At 44.1% G+C, this 16,849-nt stretch overlaps 1 protein-coding gene across 1 annotated transcript in view; it reads left to right on the forward strand.

The window, feature by feature from the left end:
• Dock5 (dedicator of cytokinesis 5) overlaps positions 1 to 16,849 on the forward strand; it is a 196,355-nt gene that overhangs the window by 148,714 nt on the left and 30,792 nt on the right. The window contains exons 29-35 of the mRNA XM_059273411.1: positions 1,544 to 1,638; positions 3,378 to 3,456; positions 5,188 to 5,288; positions 8,611 to 8,669; positions 9,086 to 9,240; positions 10,404 to 10,489; positions 13,509 to 13,668. Coding sequence (XP_059129394.1) covers positions 1,544 to 1,638; positions 3,378 to 3,456; positions 5,188 to 5,288; positions 8,611 to 8,669; positions 9,086 to 9,240; positions 10,404 to 10,489; positions 13,509 to 13,668 — 735 coding nt within the window. The remainder of the gene's footprint in view (positions 1 to 1,543; positions 1,639 to 3,377; positions 3,457 to 5,187; positions 5,289 to 8,610; positions 8,670 to 9,085; positions 9,241 to 10,403; positions 10,490 to 13,508; positions 13,669 to 16,849) is intronic.

Below are 16,849 nucleotides of genomic sequence, written 5' to 3' on the forward strand. Positions count from 1 at the left end.
TTAATGTGAGCACTGACTGAATCCATGCATGGAAATGCCTCACCTTGTACTGTGCTTGGAGTCAAAGCCTATGAAGACTAACTATTTGTAACAATAGTCCCATTCTTGAGGGCTGTATGAACATACCTTAGTGATTTTTTTTCTTTTACTTCTTTTTTTAAATTTCCTTTGGAAAGCAGGTAAAGTAGGGACATTCTGAGTTCACAGGCAGACAGTTTGGATCCACAGTTCAAAGTTATCCTGTGCTACATAGCCTGGTTCAATATCAGTCTGGGTTACATGAGTCTCTGTCTCAAAATTGGTGATATACATATATATATATATATATGTAGAGAGATAAATGATAGATCAGTAGGTAGGTAGGTAGATAAGTTGATAGACAGATGTGGGGAGGGGAGGCATACCCTGTCCCTCCTGTGCCGTGTTCCTAGCACTATACCATGTCCCTTTTCTCATGGGACTGTATGCACAGAGTCTGAGAAGCAGACAACTAGACTTTCTTTTCAGCAATCCCAGTGGAAAAAGTCTAAATTTAACTAGGCAGTAAAAATGGTTTCAAAACCTTTTAGGTTTTGTTTTTTTAGCCTGCCTGTTCTATTTCTGAGTTGCTTTTTGCTCACATCCTCTGGACAAGACTCACCATTTTTACTGCCCTTGCTCTGTACACTTGTGTTACTCCTCACTGCGGTTCTCACAGGCCACGTTGATATAGCCTTTTCTGCAAGGTTCTAGCCGTCCTGTTTGTGTGGCACGTTTCCTCTGCCCTAACTAGTCAGGAAGAATTGAACTGAGATCTGTAAAAACTTGATGACTTGGGGCTGGAGAGATGGCATTGACTGGTCTTACAGCGGACCCAGGTTTGATTTCCAGCATCCACAGGGCAACACACAACTATCTGTAAGTCGAGTTCTAAGGGATCTGACACCAGCTTTTGGCCTTCATGGACACCAGGCATACATGTGGTCTACAGATATACATGCAGGGAAAATATCCATCCATATGAAATAAAAAGGTTTTTACTAAAACTATGGTTAACTGATTTTTAAGTTTAAGAGATATATTCAGACAGCACTCAGTAGAGGACCAAATAGATAAGGGTTGTAAACGTGGGGTCAGTGTCCTCCACTGGTGCTTTCTGTGGCCATTTAGTTTTTCTCAGCCTTGTGAAACCATTTGTAAAATAAGAATAGTATTGTATCCCTGTTTTTCTTACAGAATCATGCTATGAAACAAGCAAGCAAACAAACAAATCAAATCATAGGCCAGGGGTGCTGTTGACCACCAATCATCACAATACTTGGGAGACGGAGGCGGGAGGCCACTCTAGATTACATCTTGTCTTATGATTAAAAAAACAAAAGCTAAATCAAATTGCCCAACAGTTATGTATAAGAATGCATTGCCCATAGCAACTTTACGGGGAAGGCCACAACTAGGAGACCATCAATATGTTACCCCAAAATAGGGCTCCCTCTGTCCACTTGCTGAAAGAAAGACCATGATGAGCCTGTTTTCCAAACCATTCCTCCACTGTTCTCCACAGGACTTCCTCATGGAAACCTTCATTATGTTTAAGGATCTGATTGGAAAGAATGTGTATGCCAAAGACTGGATGGTCATGAATATGACGCAGAGCAGGTGAGAGAGCCCATGGCCATTCTGGAGGCATTTGACCTTGAATGCACTGGTCTGCTATACATACTCCAAGGGCTGTTCTGCTTGAAGCCTGGCACCTGTAAATGGGGTCTTCCCCGCTTCCTGACCCTGATGTGTGTGCTTGGAAACTCCCTTTCACTAGGCTACCGATTTCTCCCTATTTGCTCTCTCTGCTGGTCTGGGTTAGTGTCCTCGCCATCCTCATGTTAATCCCCACCGGCCCATCAGCTCTGCCTGCCCTGTCAGTGGCTCCATGTGAACCCCTCATCCTGGTGTTCAAGGTCATCCTGGTGTTCAAGGTCCTGCCTGCCTTTCCAGCCACATCCTCCATAAGCACGTGACTTGTGCACCAACCAGACTTCTCCTGGTTCCTGAACGTGTTCTCTGCCTCACACCTCATGTCATGCCTTCTCCACTGTCTCTGAAAGCCAGCCACTCTTCTGTTTACATGGTCCTTCTGAAACATCACCTCCACTGGAAACCTCTGTCCCCAGATGTCACTACTCTAGAAGTGGTGGGACCTAGGAGAATGGAGCCTATAAACGAGGCAGACTAAAGCCTCATGCCAATTTTATTCAGAGCCTCAGACAGTTTATACTCTTAAGAGTTAAGAAAGGTCCCATGGATAAAGTTTTCATGAGTTCAAGCTGTATACCATCACAAAGACAAGCCACACGTGGCAAAAATCGTATTTTTTCCATAGAGACATATGAACCATCACAATAGCCAGTTGTAATGAATCATCTGAAACAAACTCATTCCTATCTGCTACACCTGGGAGGAGCACGAAAACACGTTCCAAGAACAATTCCGTGTTTTGAAGAAACTGAGGTCACAAGACCCCTGTCTTGTTTTCTTGGAGTGTTCTCACAAGCACTCAGAATTCTCCTCACACGACTCCATTCCTGGACTGGACTCCATTCCAGTACCCAGTCTTTCAGAAATGTCTGCTGATCTTTTCTTCCTTCAGGTTTCTGGTATCTCTTTGAAACTCTATCGTAGAATTCTTTTTCACGTTCTCTGTTGGAACACAGCTAGAGGTCTTAAGAAGGGTACCCAGTACTGTGCTGGAATCTTCTTAGACCAGGAGTCAGGTTTTGAGCATGGCACCTGTGTCAGGACCTTATAATTGCTACCTAGCAACAGATGCTTGTCAGAGAGACATGAGACGAACTATAGATAGATAGATAGATAGATAGATAGATAGATAGATAGATAGATAGATATAGATATAGTGATATATATATATATATAAATTTGTATTACAGTATATTATAGTTTTAGAATGTTACTAATGAGCCACATAAGCCATACCAATAGAAGCATCGTCAACTCTCCATGATCCTGATAGAAAGTCCCTTCCCAATTAGATAACAGATTCAAGGACAATTTCGCGAGAATGATGACCTTACCTGTAAAGGTGTCATAACAGGGTATAAACCACCTGCTCTGGTGCACAAAGAGCCTGGACTTGCAGTCTCTGCTCCATCCTCAGTGAACTTGTTCTGCGACCCCCAAGCTCTTACAGGTTTGTTTTGGAGAGACTGAGTTTGTAGGCCTCTTTCTGTAGAGTGTGCTCTGTGGATGGCCTCTAAGGACACCGTTAGGTTATATTGACTTTCGCAGCCAAGCCCCGGAGTATTGGTTCTGTGTCCAGAGTAGGTAGGGAAACCTCTCCAGGGGCACAGGGTTACCTTCTTCATCTGCTCTTTCCTACCCAGAGTTTTCCTCCGGGCCATCAATCAGTTTGCTGAAGTTCTCACAAAGACCTTCATGGACCAGGCAAGCTTCGAGCTTCAGGTAGGCCCCCCCACCCCCACCCATCTGGAAGGCCTTCGGTCATAGCAAGAGGCTGTGTCAGCAGAAAAAGTGGCATTTCAGATTTCATCACTGTCAGAAAGGGTTTTCAGGGGTCTGCCAGTTTCCCGAAGCACACATTGCAAAAAGAGAGTTCTCCAAACACAATAAAATGATTTGGTTTTCATTGCACAAAAAAAGTAACACACATAAAAGGAAGTGTGAGCAAATACTGTCATAGAAAGTATAGCTAACTGCAAATACAAATGCAGTGGTCTCTGATCCTCAGAGGTTCAGTCCGGGAGCATGAGTGGAAGCCTGAATCTTCAGTGCTGAGCCCTCTCGTTACTGTGTTCCTATGCATGCAGACCTAGGGTGTGTTTAATTTGTGCCTCTGCCACATCGTATGAGATTAATACCAACAATGAACAGCAAAATAGAGCAATTACTGCGGGACACTGTGAGTTCATGTGAGCGAGGAGTGAAATGTTGATTGTTTCAGACCACAGAAGACCAAGGGTCCGGAAACTCCAGGAAACAAAGCTATAGAAAAGAGGGCTGCTCTCACCCTCGCCTTCAGAGTCAAGGTTTTGTGCTGGTTCTGTCCACACAGGCCTTAATGTGCACATGAGCAGTTTCATAGGCACACTGTCACTGGTACGTGAATACCTACAAAGCAGGTAATGGGGGTGGTGGTGCACACCTTTAACTCCAGCTCTCAGAAAGCAGAGGCAGATGGGTCTCTGTGAGTCCAAGACCAGCATGGTCTACTTGGTGAGTTCCAGGTCAGCCAGGGCTATAACGAGACCCTATCTGCAGAAATAAAAACAAACCCAGGCATCTGGTAACTTCGCCTTCATTTATTGTTTCATGTGACAAATATTTGTGTGTGCACCCAGCAGTATCCCAGTTCCTGCTGAAAGTACATCATGCCCCAGCTTTTTAGGGGGTTTCAGTTCAGGAAACATTTTCTTGGTGATGTGCTTTTCTTGTCATGTGCTGTTTTGTATTTCATCTCGACCGCTAAGAGGGAGAGTCATAACCAGAGGAGGATATATAAACAGTGTGTGTGTGTGTGTGTGTGTGTGTGTGATGTACATAATACACAAACCAAAATATAAATGAACCCTGTAACTCTTTGATGATCCATTTGTCTACTTTCTTTACTTTTTCCACAATCTAAGACTTTTTTTCCAATGATGTTAAACATTTCTCACAATATTTTTAATGGCTGAATATGGTTCATTATACCTCTGGCCTGTGATACAGGAACTAAATTCTTCTTAGGGACATTTAGATTGTTTCTATTTTTTGTTACATTGAATAGCTGTGAGGGCCTTCTTTGGTTGAAATGTTTTTAACTAGCCACAGTTACTTTGTCAGGAAAAAAAAAAATCAGGAAAGTATTTACTAGTTCCAGAGTCTGGCAGCGCTGAGGGCTTTTGATACATATTGCCAAGCCACCTGCTATAAATAGGTACATTTCTTGGCAGAACTTCACCTATGCCCCCAGGGTAAAGAAAAATGTAAAGTTTGGCTTGTTTTTTTTAAAGGTTAATATTAAGCCTCAGGACTTTTAGCAGTGAATAATTGAAACCCCAGAAGGAACAAGAAGTCCTGTGGGTTTTATTTGGGTTTTTCATAGCGCAGCTCTCCCACATGTGGGTGTTTTATCTGGATCCTCACGGGTGTTATTTTCTGTTTTGCCCTGCCCACCTGATGCATCCTGCAAAGCTCTGGAACAATTACTTCCATTTGGCTGTGGCTTTTCTCACCCATGAGTCCCTCCAGCTCGAGACTTTCTCAGAAGCCAAGCGCAACAAAATTGTGAAAAAGTAAGTGTCCTTTAAAGATTTGATGACCATGGGGAAGGTGATCCATGTGTTTATGTTCAACAATATTATGTTGTCATAGAAATGACAGGGACTTGCCCATATTGATGATGTGGATTTTATGTGTTATCACTCACCTGACCTGAAATTCCTCCAGATTCATATTGTTTTTATTAATGTATTTCCATCTCCTCCTCAGTTACTCAATGCTATTGCTAGAGTCTGTGCCTGGTGAGGTGCCCTTGCCGGGGATCTCCTGCCACCTGCTGTCAGTTTACCAAAATTGCAGGCATAGTGCCTCCTTACTCTTTGCAAAGCAGAAATAGGAAAACCCAAATATAACCTAAAACTATCCTCTAGATTCATGGCTTGGAATTCAAAATGCAATTATGTTCAGGAATGACAAGAAGTTTGGTCACACATTTCATGGCATTCTCTCAGGTCTGAGAGTTCGTTGAGAGCCTGGAAGCTCAAAGGCTGTCATTGGAAAGTAGTCTGAATTTATTTATTGAAATTTTAGCTCATTTTCCATTTGCTGTGATATGTGGAAAACTAGGCAAATTATTTAACATTCCTCAGCCAGTGGTTTCTCTCTACCAAGACTGATAACTAAAGATTAAGATTGGGAGACTCTAATTTTTTTTTTTTTTTTTTTTTTTGGTTTTTCGAGACAAGGTTTCTCTGTGTAGCTTTGCGCCTTTCCTGGAACTCACTTGGTAGCCCAGGCTGGCCTCGAACTCACAGAGATCCGCCTGGCTCTGCCTCCCGAGTGCTGGGATTAAAGGCGTGCGCCACCACCGCCCGGCGAGACTCTAATTTTAAAAGATACAATGTATGGCCTGTTTTGTAGATTTCCCTAATGGGTAAGTAATGAGAGATGCTTATTTTTAAGGAGGATCCTTTGATCTATCTCATGTTTTAAAACATCTTTGGTAGCATAGAACCTCTTTGAAGGAAGATTTGAACTGGGTTAAGCAGCTACAAATGAAGATAATTGGTTACAAATCAGAAACACACACAGAAGGGGGCCAGTAAGGGGAAAGGGGGGAAAAGGGGAGAGAGGAACAGAGACAGAGTGCCAAGGGATGCTGGGGAGCTGGGCGTGGTGGTGCAAGCCTGTAACCCCAACACTCAGAAAGGGTAGACAAGAGGGAGGATCAGGGGTTCGAGGCTAGCCTTGGTAACAGCAATTCTATGCCACCTTGGGTGATACGAGGCTTTCTTTTAAAAATAATTCTAGTTAGGACTGATACTGGCTCTTGTTAAAGAAAAATAGACTATGAACGTAACCCATGTAAAAACATGTGTGCATATGAGCAGAAATAAGATTTGAGAAGTAAAACCAACATATTACAGTTACTGAGGTGTGATTCAGGATCTTTCTTCATGCATGTTTTTAGAAGAAATCAACCTACCATTTGTTAATAAATAGACGTAGATATTCTTGGTTGACTTTGGGTATCAGATTTTGATCATGTAGGCTTACTTGATATTAATAATGAAATTAAGTTAAGCATTTTTATTCAGATGGAATGGTAAGAGAATTTAAAATAAAATTGAAAAAAATCTGGCTTCTGAAGATATTTCCAGTGAAGAACTTGAAGAAAATAATATTTAGGAGATTGTAGAGCCAGGTGTGGCCTATGTTAGTTTCCCAGAAGCACTTGCAATACCTAACTTTTAAGAGCTGCCCACTACACAGGATCTTGCTATGTAGCCCAAACTGGCCTAACATTCCCCATCCTCCTGCCTCAGTCTCTCCAGTGGTACCACCACAACCACAAAACTAGTTTTTAAACTTTGTCTGTGTTCCATTGTCCCTGCTGAGAATGCGAGGTCTGGACCTGCCCACATGAGATCTGTGAAGAGCATTCTGTGAGGATTCACCTTAGCCAAGACGTCAGTCATGGCGTCTCATCGATCTCACACCTCGTTTAGATCCTCACTCAGCTGTCTCTGCTTTGTGGAGACCAGAGCCTCTCTCCGCTGGCCAGTCGACGATTTCTCAGTTCTCTTAGCATTTGTATTCGGTCCCTCCTGTTCCAAAAGCCCGTGTCCTCCACATGGCTGAGTTCTCTGTTGCAGCTTCTCTGGGTGCCGACCTTATCTCTTACAGAGCCCCAGCCTCCCCTGAGATCCAGAAGGATGAGGACTATTTTGTTTTTTACCCCTTTATGTGTACTTGCCCTTCTAGACCAGCAAACCCTGCATCCACCACTCAAATAGGCCGAAATACCTTAGGGGAAATGACACCTTACATAACATATGCAGACATTTTTCTTGTCATTATTTCCAGCGAATTTATATAACACATATTTATATAGTATTTATGTGGCATTAGGTATTTTCCTTCTTTTGTTAGCTTAGAGAATTTCATACACACACACACACACACACACACACACACACAATGTGTTTTGTCCAATTCCACCCCCACTCTCTCCCTTCCAATTCCTCCCAAGTACCCCTACAATATACTTTTCCCACCCAACTTCATTTTTTTTTATAAAATCCTCCAGAGCCCACTTAGTACTTTTTGTGTGGATGGGTGTAGGCCTTCTACTGGAAAATGGTCATCCTTCCATCCACTTAGGGTTAAATCTCTGAAGAAAACTGACATACTCCCTCCCCCAGTAATCATCAGCCCTTCAACTAGGGTTGGGACTTAGTGGGGATCCCCTCCTGCCATCTGTGCTGGCACTTGGGCTGGCTTCATCTTGTGCATGTCTCGTGGACACGGTCACAGTGGCTGAGTTCATGAGTCAACGGCCTTGTCATGTCTACAAAACATTCTTTCACGGTAGTTACCCAGTGTCTCTTCTTGGTCGTGCTGGGGATCTACCTCAAGACCTTGCACATAGTAAGTGAATATTCTACCATTAAGCACCTTCCCCAGTCTTTTGTATTAGATATTCTGAGTCATCTAAGGGATCCTTTGAAGTGCAGGGGATGCTATGTGTAGCTTACGTGCACAATCCCTAAGCCATGACCCTCTTCGGGATCAAATGACCCTTTCACAGGAGTCACATATCAGATATCCTGCTTATCAGATATTACATTATGATTCACAACAGTAGTGAAATTACAGTCATAAAGTAGCAACAAAAATAATTTTATGGTCGGCCATTACAACATGAGGGACTGTATTAAAGGGTCTCAGCATTAGGAAGCTGAGAACGACTGTCGTAAGCCATTCTATGTAAGAGACTTGAACAGATTCAGGGGTCTGGGGAGCTTAGAGCCAGCCCCTGGAATGCCGAGGGGTGACTGTATTACATGCTACTCAATTCTACTGCAAATCCTTTTCTTATGATCTTCTTCCTAGATATGGGGACATGAGAAAGGAAATTGGCTTTAGGATCCGGGACATGTGGTATAATCTGGGTGAGTGTCTGACTTTGAACAGGCCCCTCCGTGAATTCTCTATTTTTATTTTTATTTATTTATTTTTTTTGTTGTTGTTGTTCTAAAGTAAAGATTTCTCCGTACGGGTTGCATGCATTAAAAACATGCACCCATAATGAATTCTTGTTTTAATTTACATAACCCTGAGATTTGTATGTGTGTACAAAAGTAGATTTGTGGATTCCATAGAGTCTCTCCTGGGACGTTGGCAGTGAGCCCTGTCACCATGCCAGTCACAGACTATCAGATAACAGCACTCAGCCATCGTCCCTTGGTGGACATGGTGTGTCCACATGAACTCTTTCTTCTCTTACGGGCCCTGTGGAGGAAGATTGTTAAGGTGGGACTCATGGTGATACAGTCTTCTGATCTCTCCTCATTTACTTTCATCTCAGGGCCTCACAAAATCAAATTCATCCCATCCATGGTGGGTCCCATTCTGGAAGTCACCCTGACCCCTGAAGTGGAGCTCCGTAAAGCCACAATCCCCATTTTCTTTGATATGATGCAGTGTGAGTTCAACTTGAGTGGCCACGGCAACTTCCATATGGTAAGAAGGCAGCCGTAAGGCAGCCCCTGCTCTTAGTACCATGGAACAGTTAACTTGACTTACCGTCTCTAAACGGAGAGGCAGCAGCTTGATTGAAAACTACATTCTAAAACTTATATTTTTCTATTTCATTGTGTAAAACAATGAGATGCATGGTTGGGTCTTCTGGCCCATGCCTCTGCCTCACAAATGCTGGTATTAAAGGAGTATGCCACCACACCCAGCCAAAATAGAATTTTTTAGTGCCTCACATTTAATCATCATCTGGTTCAGTATAAACTGATTTCTAGTCATGTACAGCCTAAGAGCTTAAACTGACACTCCACTGAGAACAGACAATTCCAGTTATTCCAGGGTCATAGAAAGAAGCCATGCCTTTTTTTTTTTTTTTTTTTTTTTTTTTTTTAAGTCAGCACTGTCTCAAGAAGATGAGACGCTGGCCGGGTCCATCAGTCCTGCCATGCTCCAGCCCAGGACTGAAGGTGTAACCTGTGTAGGCCAGCCGAAGGAAGGATGCTGTGGGTCCAGCTCCCATTCACCACTGCCCACCTTTGAGAGCTTTAGTTTGCTGGTCCTTTCTCTAGACCTCCTTTTATTAACCATGCACTGCATTAGTCAGGGTTCTCAAGACGAACAGAACGGATACGCTGAATACAGATTGCAAAGCTCATTTGTTTATATTGGTTTATGCAGTACAGTCTGATTCATCAAACGATGGCTCTCTGCACAATGGAGAAGCTGAGAGCCCATGGCTGCTCAGCCCATGAGCTGGATGGCTCAGCAGTCTCGATTTAAAGCTGAAGGCTTGGAGCTTTCCTGATGAGCATCCAGTCTTCAGTCCATGTTGGAAAGCCAAAGAAACTAGATCCTATTTGTAGCAAAGATAGTGATGGCATCAGCAAGGTAGATGCACTCACTGGGAGGAGCAGTAGCAGGCAAAGGGTGCACCTTTTTATATCTGACTGCCCACTCTTGGGGAGACTCTTCCTCTTTTATACCTTTAGAGACCTACCCAGAGGCTTTTCCCCAGCTGATCCCAGATAGAGCCAACTTGGAAACAATTCAAAATTGGAAAGGCGTTGAGCCAGATCTAGAAAGACTGGCCACTGTCTCCCATGTATTCTTCAGGATCTGACGTCCTCTTGTGAAATTCTGTCTTGCAGTTTGAGAACGAGTTGATCACAAAGCTGGATCAGGAAGTGGAAGGGGGCCGAGGAGATGAACAATACAAGGTTCTTCTGGAAAAGCTGTGAGTATCTCAGAGCAGCACCTTAGGCCAGCAGGTAGAGCTTCTGCTGCCCGCCTAGCAGCCGGTGGCAGACTCAGAATCACCCTGTCACCAGGTGGTCCTCGGTGGTATGGATGGAATACACACAGCTGATAGTGTTTACCCAGTGTGAGTCCATGCTTGTCTTTTCCAACCAGCCCAGCCCTGGAGAACACAGCAGATGGGCAAGGGGAGGAGATACACAGCAGCAGCATCCTGCCTAGTGTCTTAATTATGAACTTGAGCAAAAGTGGGGCACCTCTAATTGTGGCTTCAAAGCAGCTGTTTAAAGGAAGTCCAGGTTGATTTTATACTTAAAAATACCTCGTATCCCATCAAAGAACTCTGAGAACAGACCTGTTGTCTCTCAGCCAGCTTGGGCGGCACTCTATAAAGACATCATTCCTTCATCTGAGCCCACTTTGTCCCTTCATGTCCTGCCTCCCCTACCCAGCCTCTATACACTCAGCCTTTTCATGCTGTACACAGGGGTGTGTAGTGTGGCTAAAGTCTTTGGATATTGGGACTCATAAGATTAAATACAAATCCCCTTTTCACCACATTCTCAGATCTTGTCTTTGGAGGCAGTGAGTCATCCTGACAGGTACAACCAATTTCCCCACCCCATCCAACTCCTGTCTATAAAGTAGTGTCTACTTTTCAGTCTTATTGTTAGAAGTCAGTGAGGCAGTGGGTCAACATAGGGTCCCTTGCAGAGTTCACACTTTTAAAAGTGTGAATGCAGGTGGTCCACGTGGCTCAGCCAATGAGGGAACTTGACAGCCTAGGCTCGAACCCTGAGACCCATGTGGTAGGAGAGAATCAAACCCTGAGATCGTCCTCTGACCTCTGTACATATGCCGTGACATGCACCTACCCACACACATACCCACAAATCTTTTTTGTTTATTTGTTTGTTTGTTATTCAAAGGTTGACTGCAATTATTCTTGTCTAGCCATCCCATTCTGCAGGTGGCTGTGCACAGTCACCAGCCACCTGTGTCATTTGGTTATTCTCCTGTTCTGGGAAAATTCTTTAGACCAGTCTGAGCATGAATATAGGGACCACCAACTTTTATCTTTTCTCTAAGATTCCCTGAGGAGGAGCCAGCACACAACACACTGTAGTGGAGCAAGATAGGGGAATCGCCTCCATTTTAAAGAACTAGATGTCTATATTCTGTTTATAGATGGAATGATCTTTCTATCCTTTTTCTATGAGATCTCTTGACCTTCTAACCCTCCTATACCTTTTGAAATTCTAGATTTGTCTAGAAGTTATACACAGATAGAAACAGACATAAGATTTGGGGATAATTGGGCATGGTGGCACCTACTTTTAATCCCAGCACCCTGGAGCCAGAGGTGGGAGAGTTTCTGTGAGTTCAAAGTCAGCCTGGTCTATGTGGTAAGTTCCAGGACAGCCAAGGCTGCATAGTGTGAATCTGGCTTTATTTAAATATATATCTGATGCTGTGGGATAATGCTTTTGTACACTGGTTTAATAAAACGCTAATTGGCCAGTAGCCAGACAGGAAGTATAGGCGGAATAAGCAGACAAGGAGAATTCTGGGATAAGGAAGGCTGTGTCAGGAGATGCCAGCCTGCCGTCCAGGGAGCAGCATGTAATGGCACACAGGTAAAGCCAGAAAATGTGGCAATATATAGATTAACAGAAATGGGCTGAGTTTAAGTGCAAGAGCTAGTCAGTAGTTAGCCCGAGCTAATGGCTGAGCAGTTTTAATTAATATAAGCCTCTGTGTGTTTACTTGTGTCTGAGTGGCTACAGACCAGGCAGGACACAGGAAAACTTCAGCTACAATCTGAGATATATCTCAATAGTAGAGCACTTGCCCACACATACACTATGTACACAAGATAAAATTACTGGTTCAAAAAAAACATCCCTACAGCTAATCTTCATAGAGTGATCTTTCTCTGTTTCTTTTGTTTTTCTCTGGATTGTTGGCTCAGAAAAGTCTGACTATACCAATCCAGCCCCCCAAAATACTCCTAGAATCTGGGATAATTATTTTTCTTTAAGCTTTATTTTAAGGGGTGTGTGTGTGTCTGTGTGTCTGTGTGTCTGTAGGTATATGCTCATGAGTGCAGGTACCACTCCTAACCACTGAGCCATCTCTCCAGCTCTCAAGTCTGGACTGATTCTTTAGAACCATTTCCTTTTCTGAGTTTTCTTTTTGTTACCAAGAAGTCCCAAAACTATGGTCCCTGAAGGGGAGGACTGGGTCTGAAGTATGTCCCCAGTCTGCCTGCTCACAGCTCTGCATTTCTACCTGAAAATGGTTTTATCTGGTGTCACCCATCCAAATGGCTGCCAGGTTCTTCTGGGCTGGGCTTCAGCATGGGATTTTCAGACTGCCTGTTCAATACCAGGCCCTAGAGAGAACAAAGACATATGACAGATGGTCTTATACGGCTGAGTTAGAATGGGCACGGTGTATGAACATTGTAGCCAAGGGTTCTCATTTCTGCAACATCCACTAAAGAAACTATTGATTGACTGATGCTCAGAGGACATTGTGGGCTGGGGTTCTAAATGATGGTGGGACTTGTCTGGGTCCCCAAGAAGGAGTAAAACTTGAGAAAATAGTTGGTCCAATCTGGGCCTTGTTGAAAGTCTTAAGGCACCCTGGATTCTACAGAGGATATATATTATAAGTCTATAGGAGTGTTTCTTAACCTGTAGGTCACGACCCCTTTTGGTGTCAAATGGCCCTTTCACAGGGGTCACCTAAGACCATCAGAAAACACAAGTATTTGCATTGTGATTTGTAACAGCAGCAAAATTATAGTTATAAAGTAGCAATGAAAATAATTTTATGGTTGGGGTCTACATGAGGAACTATATTAAAGAGTCACAGCATTAGGAAGGTTGAGAACCACTGACCTAGAGCCTCCTCCTGCTAGGACTTGATTGGGACTCACAGACGGTGCCAAAAGTACCTGGGTAAACTATGGAAATTCTCTCTCCCCACTCCAGACTGCTAGAACATTGCCGGAAACATAAATACCTCTCGAGCTCTGGGGAAGTCTTTGCCCTCCTGGTCAGCAGCCTCTTAGAGAACTTGCTGGACTACAGAACCATCATCTTGCATGACGAGAGTAAGGAGAACCGCATGAGCTGTACAGTCAATGTTCTGGTAAGGGCCTGGTCCCTGGGCATGTGAGTGGGCACAGCTAAGCCATCTCTGCTCCATCAACTCAGCTCTAAGTTGATAGTGCAGATGCCCAGCCTTCCTGGAGCATCTCTGTGGAGTCCATGCCCTACTGAGTCAGACTGGAAGACAGTAGCCACAGACCTTCAGGAATTCTGAAACAGGCATGGAAAGTGCATGACACTCCAGCCTTTCCCACACGCCATCTCAGCCTGGCTCTTGCTCTTAAGCACACTCACATGTGCTTGCCTATGGTGATGTAGCACACAGAAACCGATACCATGAAGGAAGTTGGTCTGTGCTGTTCTCCTGACAGTAAGACTCTAATCTTCCCCTTTCCTGGGACTATAGACCTCCAAGGTTTAGATTGCTATGCATTCTTGTGCTTAACATAAACCAAGAACATCCCACTCCCTGACTCCCTGAGAAATAAGCATACCAGGTGGCTACAGGATAAGCCAGGCTCTGCTGTTCCCATAGAAGATCTCTTGAATTTCTCAGAAGTGTAGCTGGAGTTTTCCTGCCTGGCCCACAGTCAGGGCAAATCTCTTTCACCTGCCAGTCCCACAGCCTCTCAGACCCGACCAAGTAAACACAGAGACTTATGTTGCTTTCAAACTGTATGGCCGTGGCAGGCTTCTTGCTAACTGTTCTTATAGCTTAAATTAATCCATTTCCTTTAATCTATACCTTGCCACATGGCTCGTGGCTTACCGGCATCTTCACATGCTGTTTCTCATCGTGGTGGCTGGCAGTGTCTCTCTGACTCAGCCTTCCACTTCCCAGCTTTATTTTCCTCCTTGTCCCGCCCATACTTCCTGCCTAGCCAATGGCCAATCAGTGTTTTATTTATTATCAGCAACACATGTGACATACAGAACATCCCACAGCACAGAAGCATGGTCTTTTTTAAAAAAATTATTTATTCTTCTCTCATACAATACATCCTGATAGCAGCTTCCCTCCCTCCACTCCTCCTAGTTCCCCTCCATCTCCCCTCTTCCCCAGATCCACTAACTCCCCCCCCATGTCCCCCCAGAAAAGAGCAGGCCTCCCAGGGACATCAACTGAACATGAAGAGACAATAAGACCAGACACAAACCCTCACATCAAGGCTGGTTGAGGCAACCCAGTAGGAGGAAAAGGGTCCCAAGAGCAGGCAGAAGAGTTGGAAATACCCCCACTCCCGCTGTCAGGAGTCCCCCCAAAACACCAAACCAACAACCATAGCATATATGCAGAGGACCTGGTGCAGACCCATGTAGACTCCATGATTGCTACTTCAGTCTCTGTGGGCCCCTGTGAGCCCTGCTTAGTTGATTCTGTTGGCCGTGCTCTCCCAGTCTTCTGAACCCCTCTGGCTCCCACAATTCTTCCTCCCTGTCTTCCATGGGGTTCCCCGAGCTTTTGAGGAGAGGGACCCAATGGAGATCTCCATCTCGGGCTCTCTCTCTGCCTAATGTCTGGCTGTGGGTCTCTGCATCTGCTCCCATCAGCTGCCAGAGGCAACCTCTCTGTTGACAACTGAACTCTAGGCACTGATTTGTGAGTATAGAAGAGCATCACTAGGAATCATTTCACTTTTTTTTTTCCATTCATGTTTGGTTCATCTCTGGGCCAACTAGCCTCCAATTCTTGGTTATCTAGGCACTGTAGCTCAAGTTTTCCTGCCTGGCCCACAGTCAGGACAAATCTCTATCACCTGCCAGTCCCACAGCCCTCAGACCCAACCAAGTAAACACAGAGACTTATGTTGCTTTCAAACTGTATGGCTGTGGCAGGCTTCTTGCTAACTGTTCTTACAGCTTAAATTAATCCATTTCCTTTAATCTATACCTTGCCACATGGCTCGTGGCTTACCGGCATCTTCACAAGCTGTTTCTCATCGTGGCGGCTGGCAGTGTCTCTCTGACTCAGCCTTCCACTTCCCAGCTTTATTCTCCTCCTTGCCCCGCCTATACTTCCTGCCTAGCCAACGGCCAATCAGTGTTTTATTGATTAATTAGCAACACATTTGCCATACATCCCACAGCACTTCCCCCCTTTTTTTTTCCAAAAGGAAGGTTTTAACCTTAACAAAGTAAAATTACATATAATTTGGGAATTTGGGCGTAGCTTCTCTTACTACTTCCTGCTGGAAGGGGGCGCTGTATCTTATGGGGAAACAAAGAAAATTTTAGAATTATGAAATAGTCCATGAAGCTGTATCGTCTGAGCCAGATGCCTTCAAACCATTCTGGATGTTGGATCATCTGGGCCATGGTGTCATTGGAGACCTTCAGGGGGTCTTGGCTGGTCAAACCTGATGTATCTTAATCTTGAACAAATCCATAGCCTCTGGCTTTCTGTGGGAACAAAAGCAGAGTCTCCTTTCCAAAGCAACACATCCTTATATCCAAATTTGGAAGTTAAGGTATCTTTAAAATATACATTTTGGCATAATTCAACAGCTTTTACAGTCAAATGTTTTTCTGCAGTTAAAAATCCCAAAGACAACACAATCCAGATTCTCTGTGTAATATCCATTTTTACGTGGCTTATTTTTTATACTACCTTTACTGTCTCTTTAATGACTTTATTTTTTAAAAACTATGTATTTGTTTCTATAACTGTATATATCACCTTTTTTTTCTCTTTCAAGCCTACGTATATTTTACACACATTGTAAACTATTACATCTGAATCTGTCTTATTGTGAATCTCTTGCCTTAAACTGCAGCAGCTGTGGCTGCTGGCTCCGCCCACCTCAGCTTCCCAACATGGCTACGTTTACCACCAGCTCTGGGAGCTATTGTGGGTCTATGCTTTTATCCAAGCAGCGTGTAGCCCAAAAACCTCTTTTTTTGTTTTGTACCTGCAAAGGCTAAATCCACCACGCAGCTTAATGTGCCACTTGCAGAGGCCTGATTCCCGCCATACTGCAGGTTGAGCACGCATGCCAGGAACCCACCAGTAGCTGAAACCAGCAGCTGCCGCTCATTTGAGAGAGACAATTAGGAACTATTTTTAGCTCCATTTTAGAATCTTTTCTCAGGTTTTAGGTGGAAACTCTTGCCACCACGTTGGACGCCATTTGTAGCTCGAGTTTTCCTGCCTGGCCCACAGTCAGGACAAATCTCTATCACCTGCCAGTCCCACAGCCCTCAGACCCAACCAAGTAAACACA

This window comes from Peromyscus eremicus, chromosome 9 (genome assembly GCF_949786415.1).
Source record: "Peromyscus eremicus chromosome 9, PerEre_H2_v1, whole genome shotgun sequence".
Lineage (NCBI taxonomy): Eukaryota > Metazoa > Chordata > Mammalia > Rodentia > Cricetidae > Peromyscus > Peromyscus eremicus.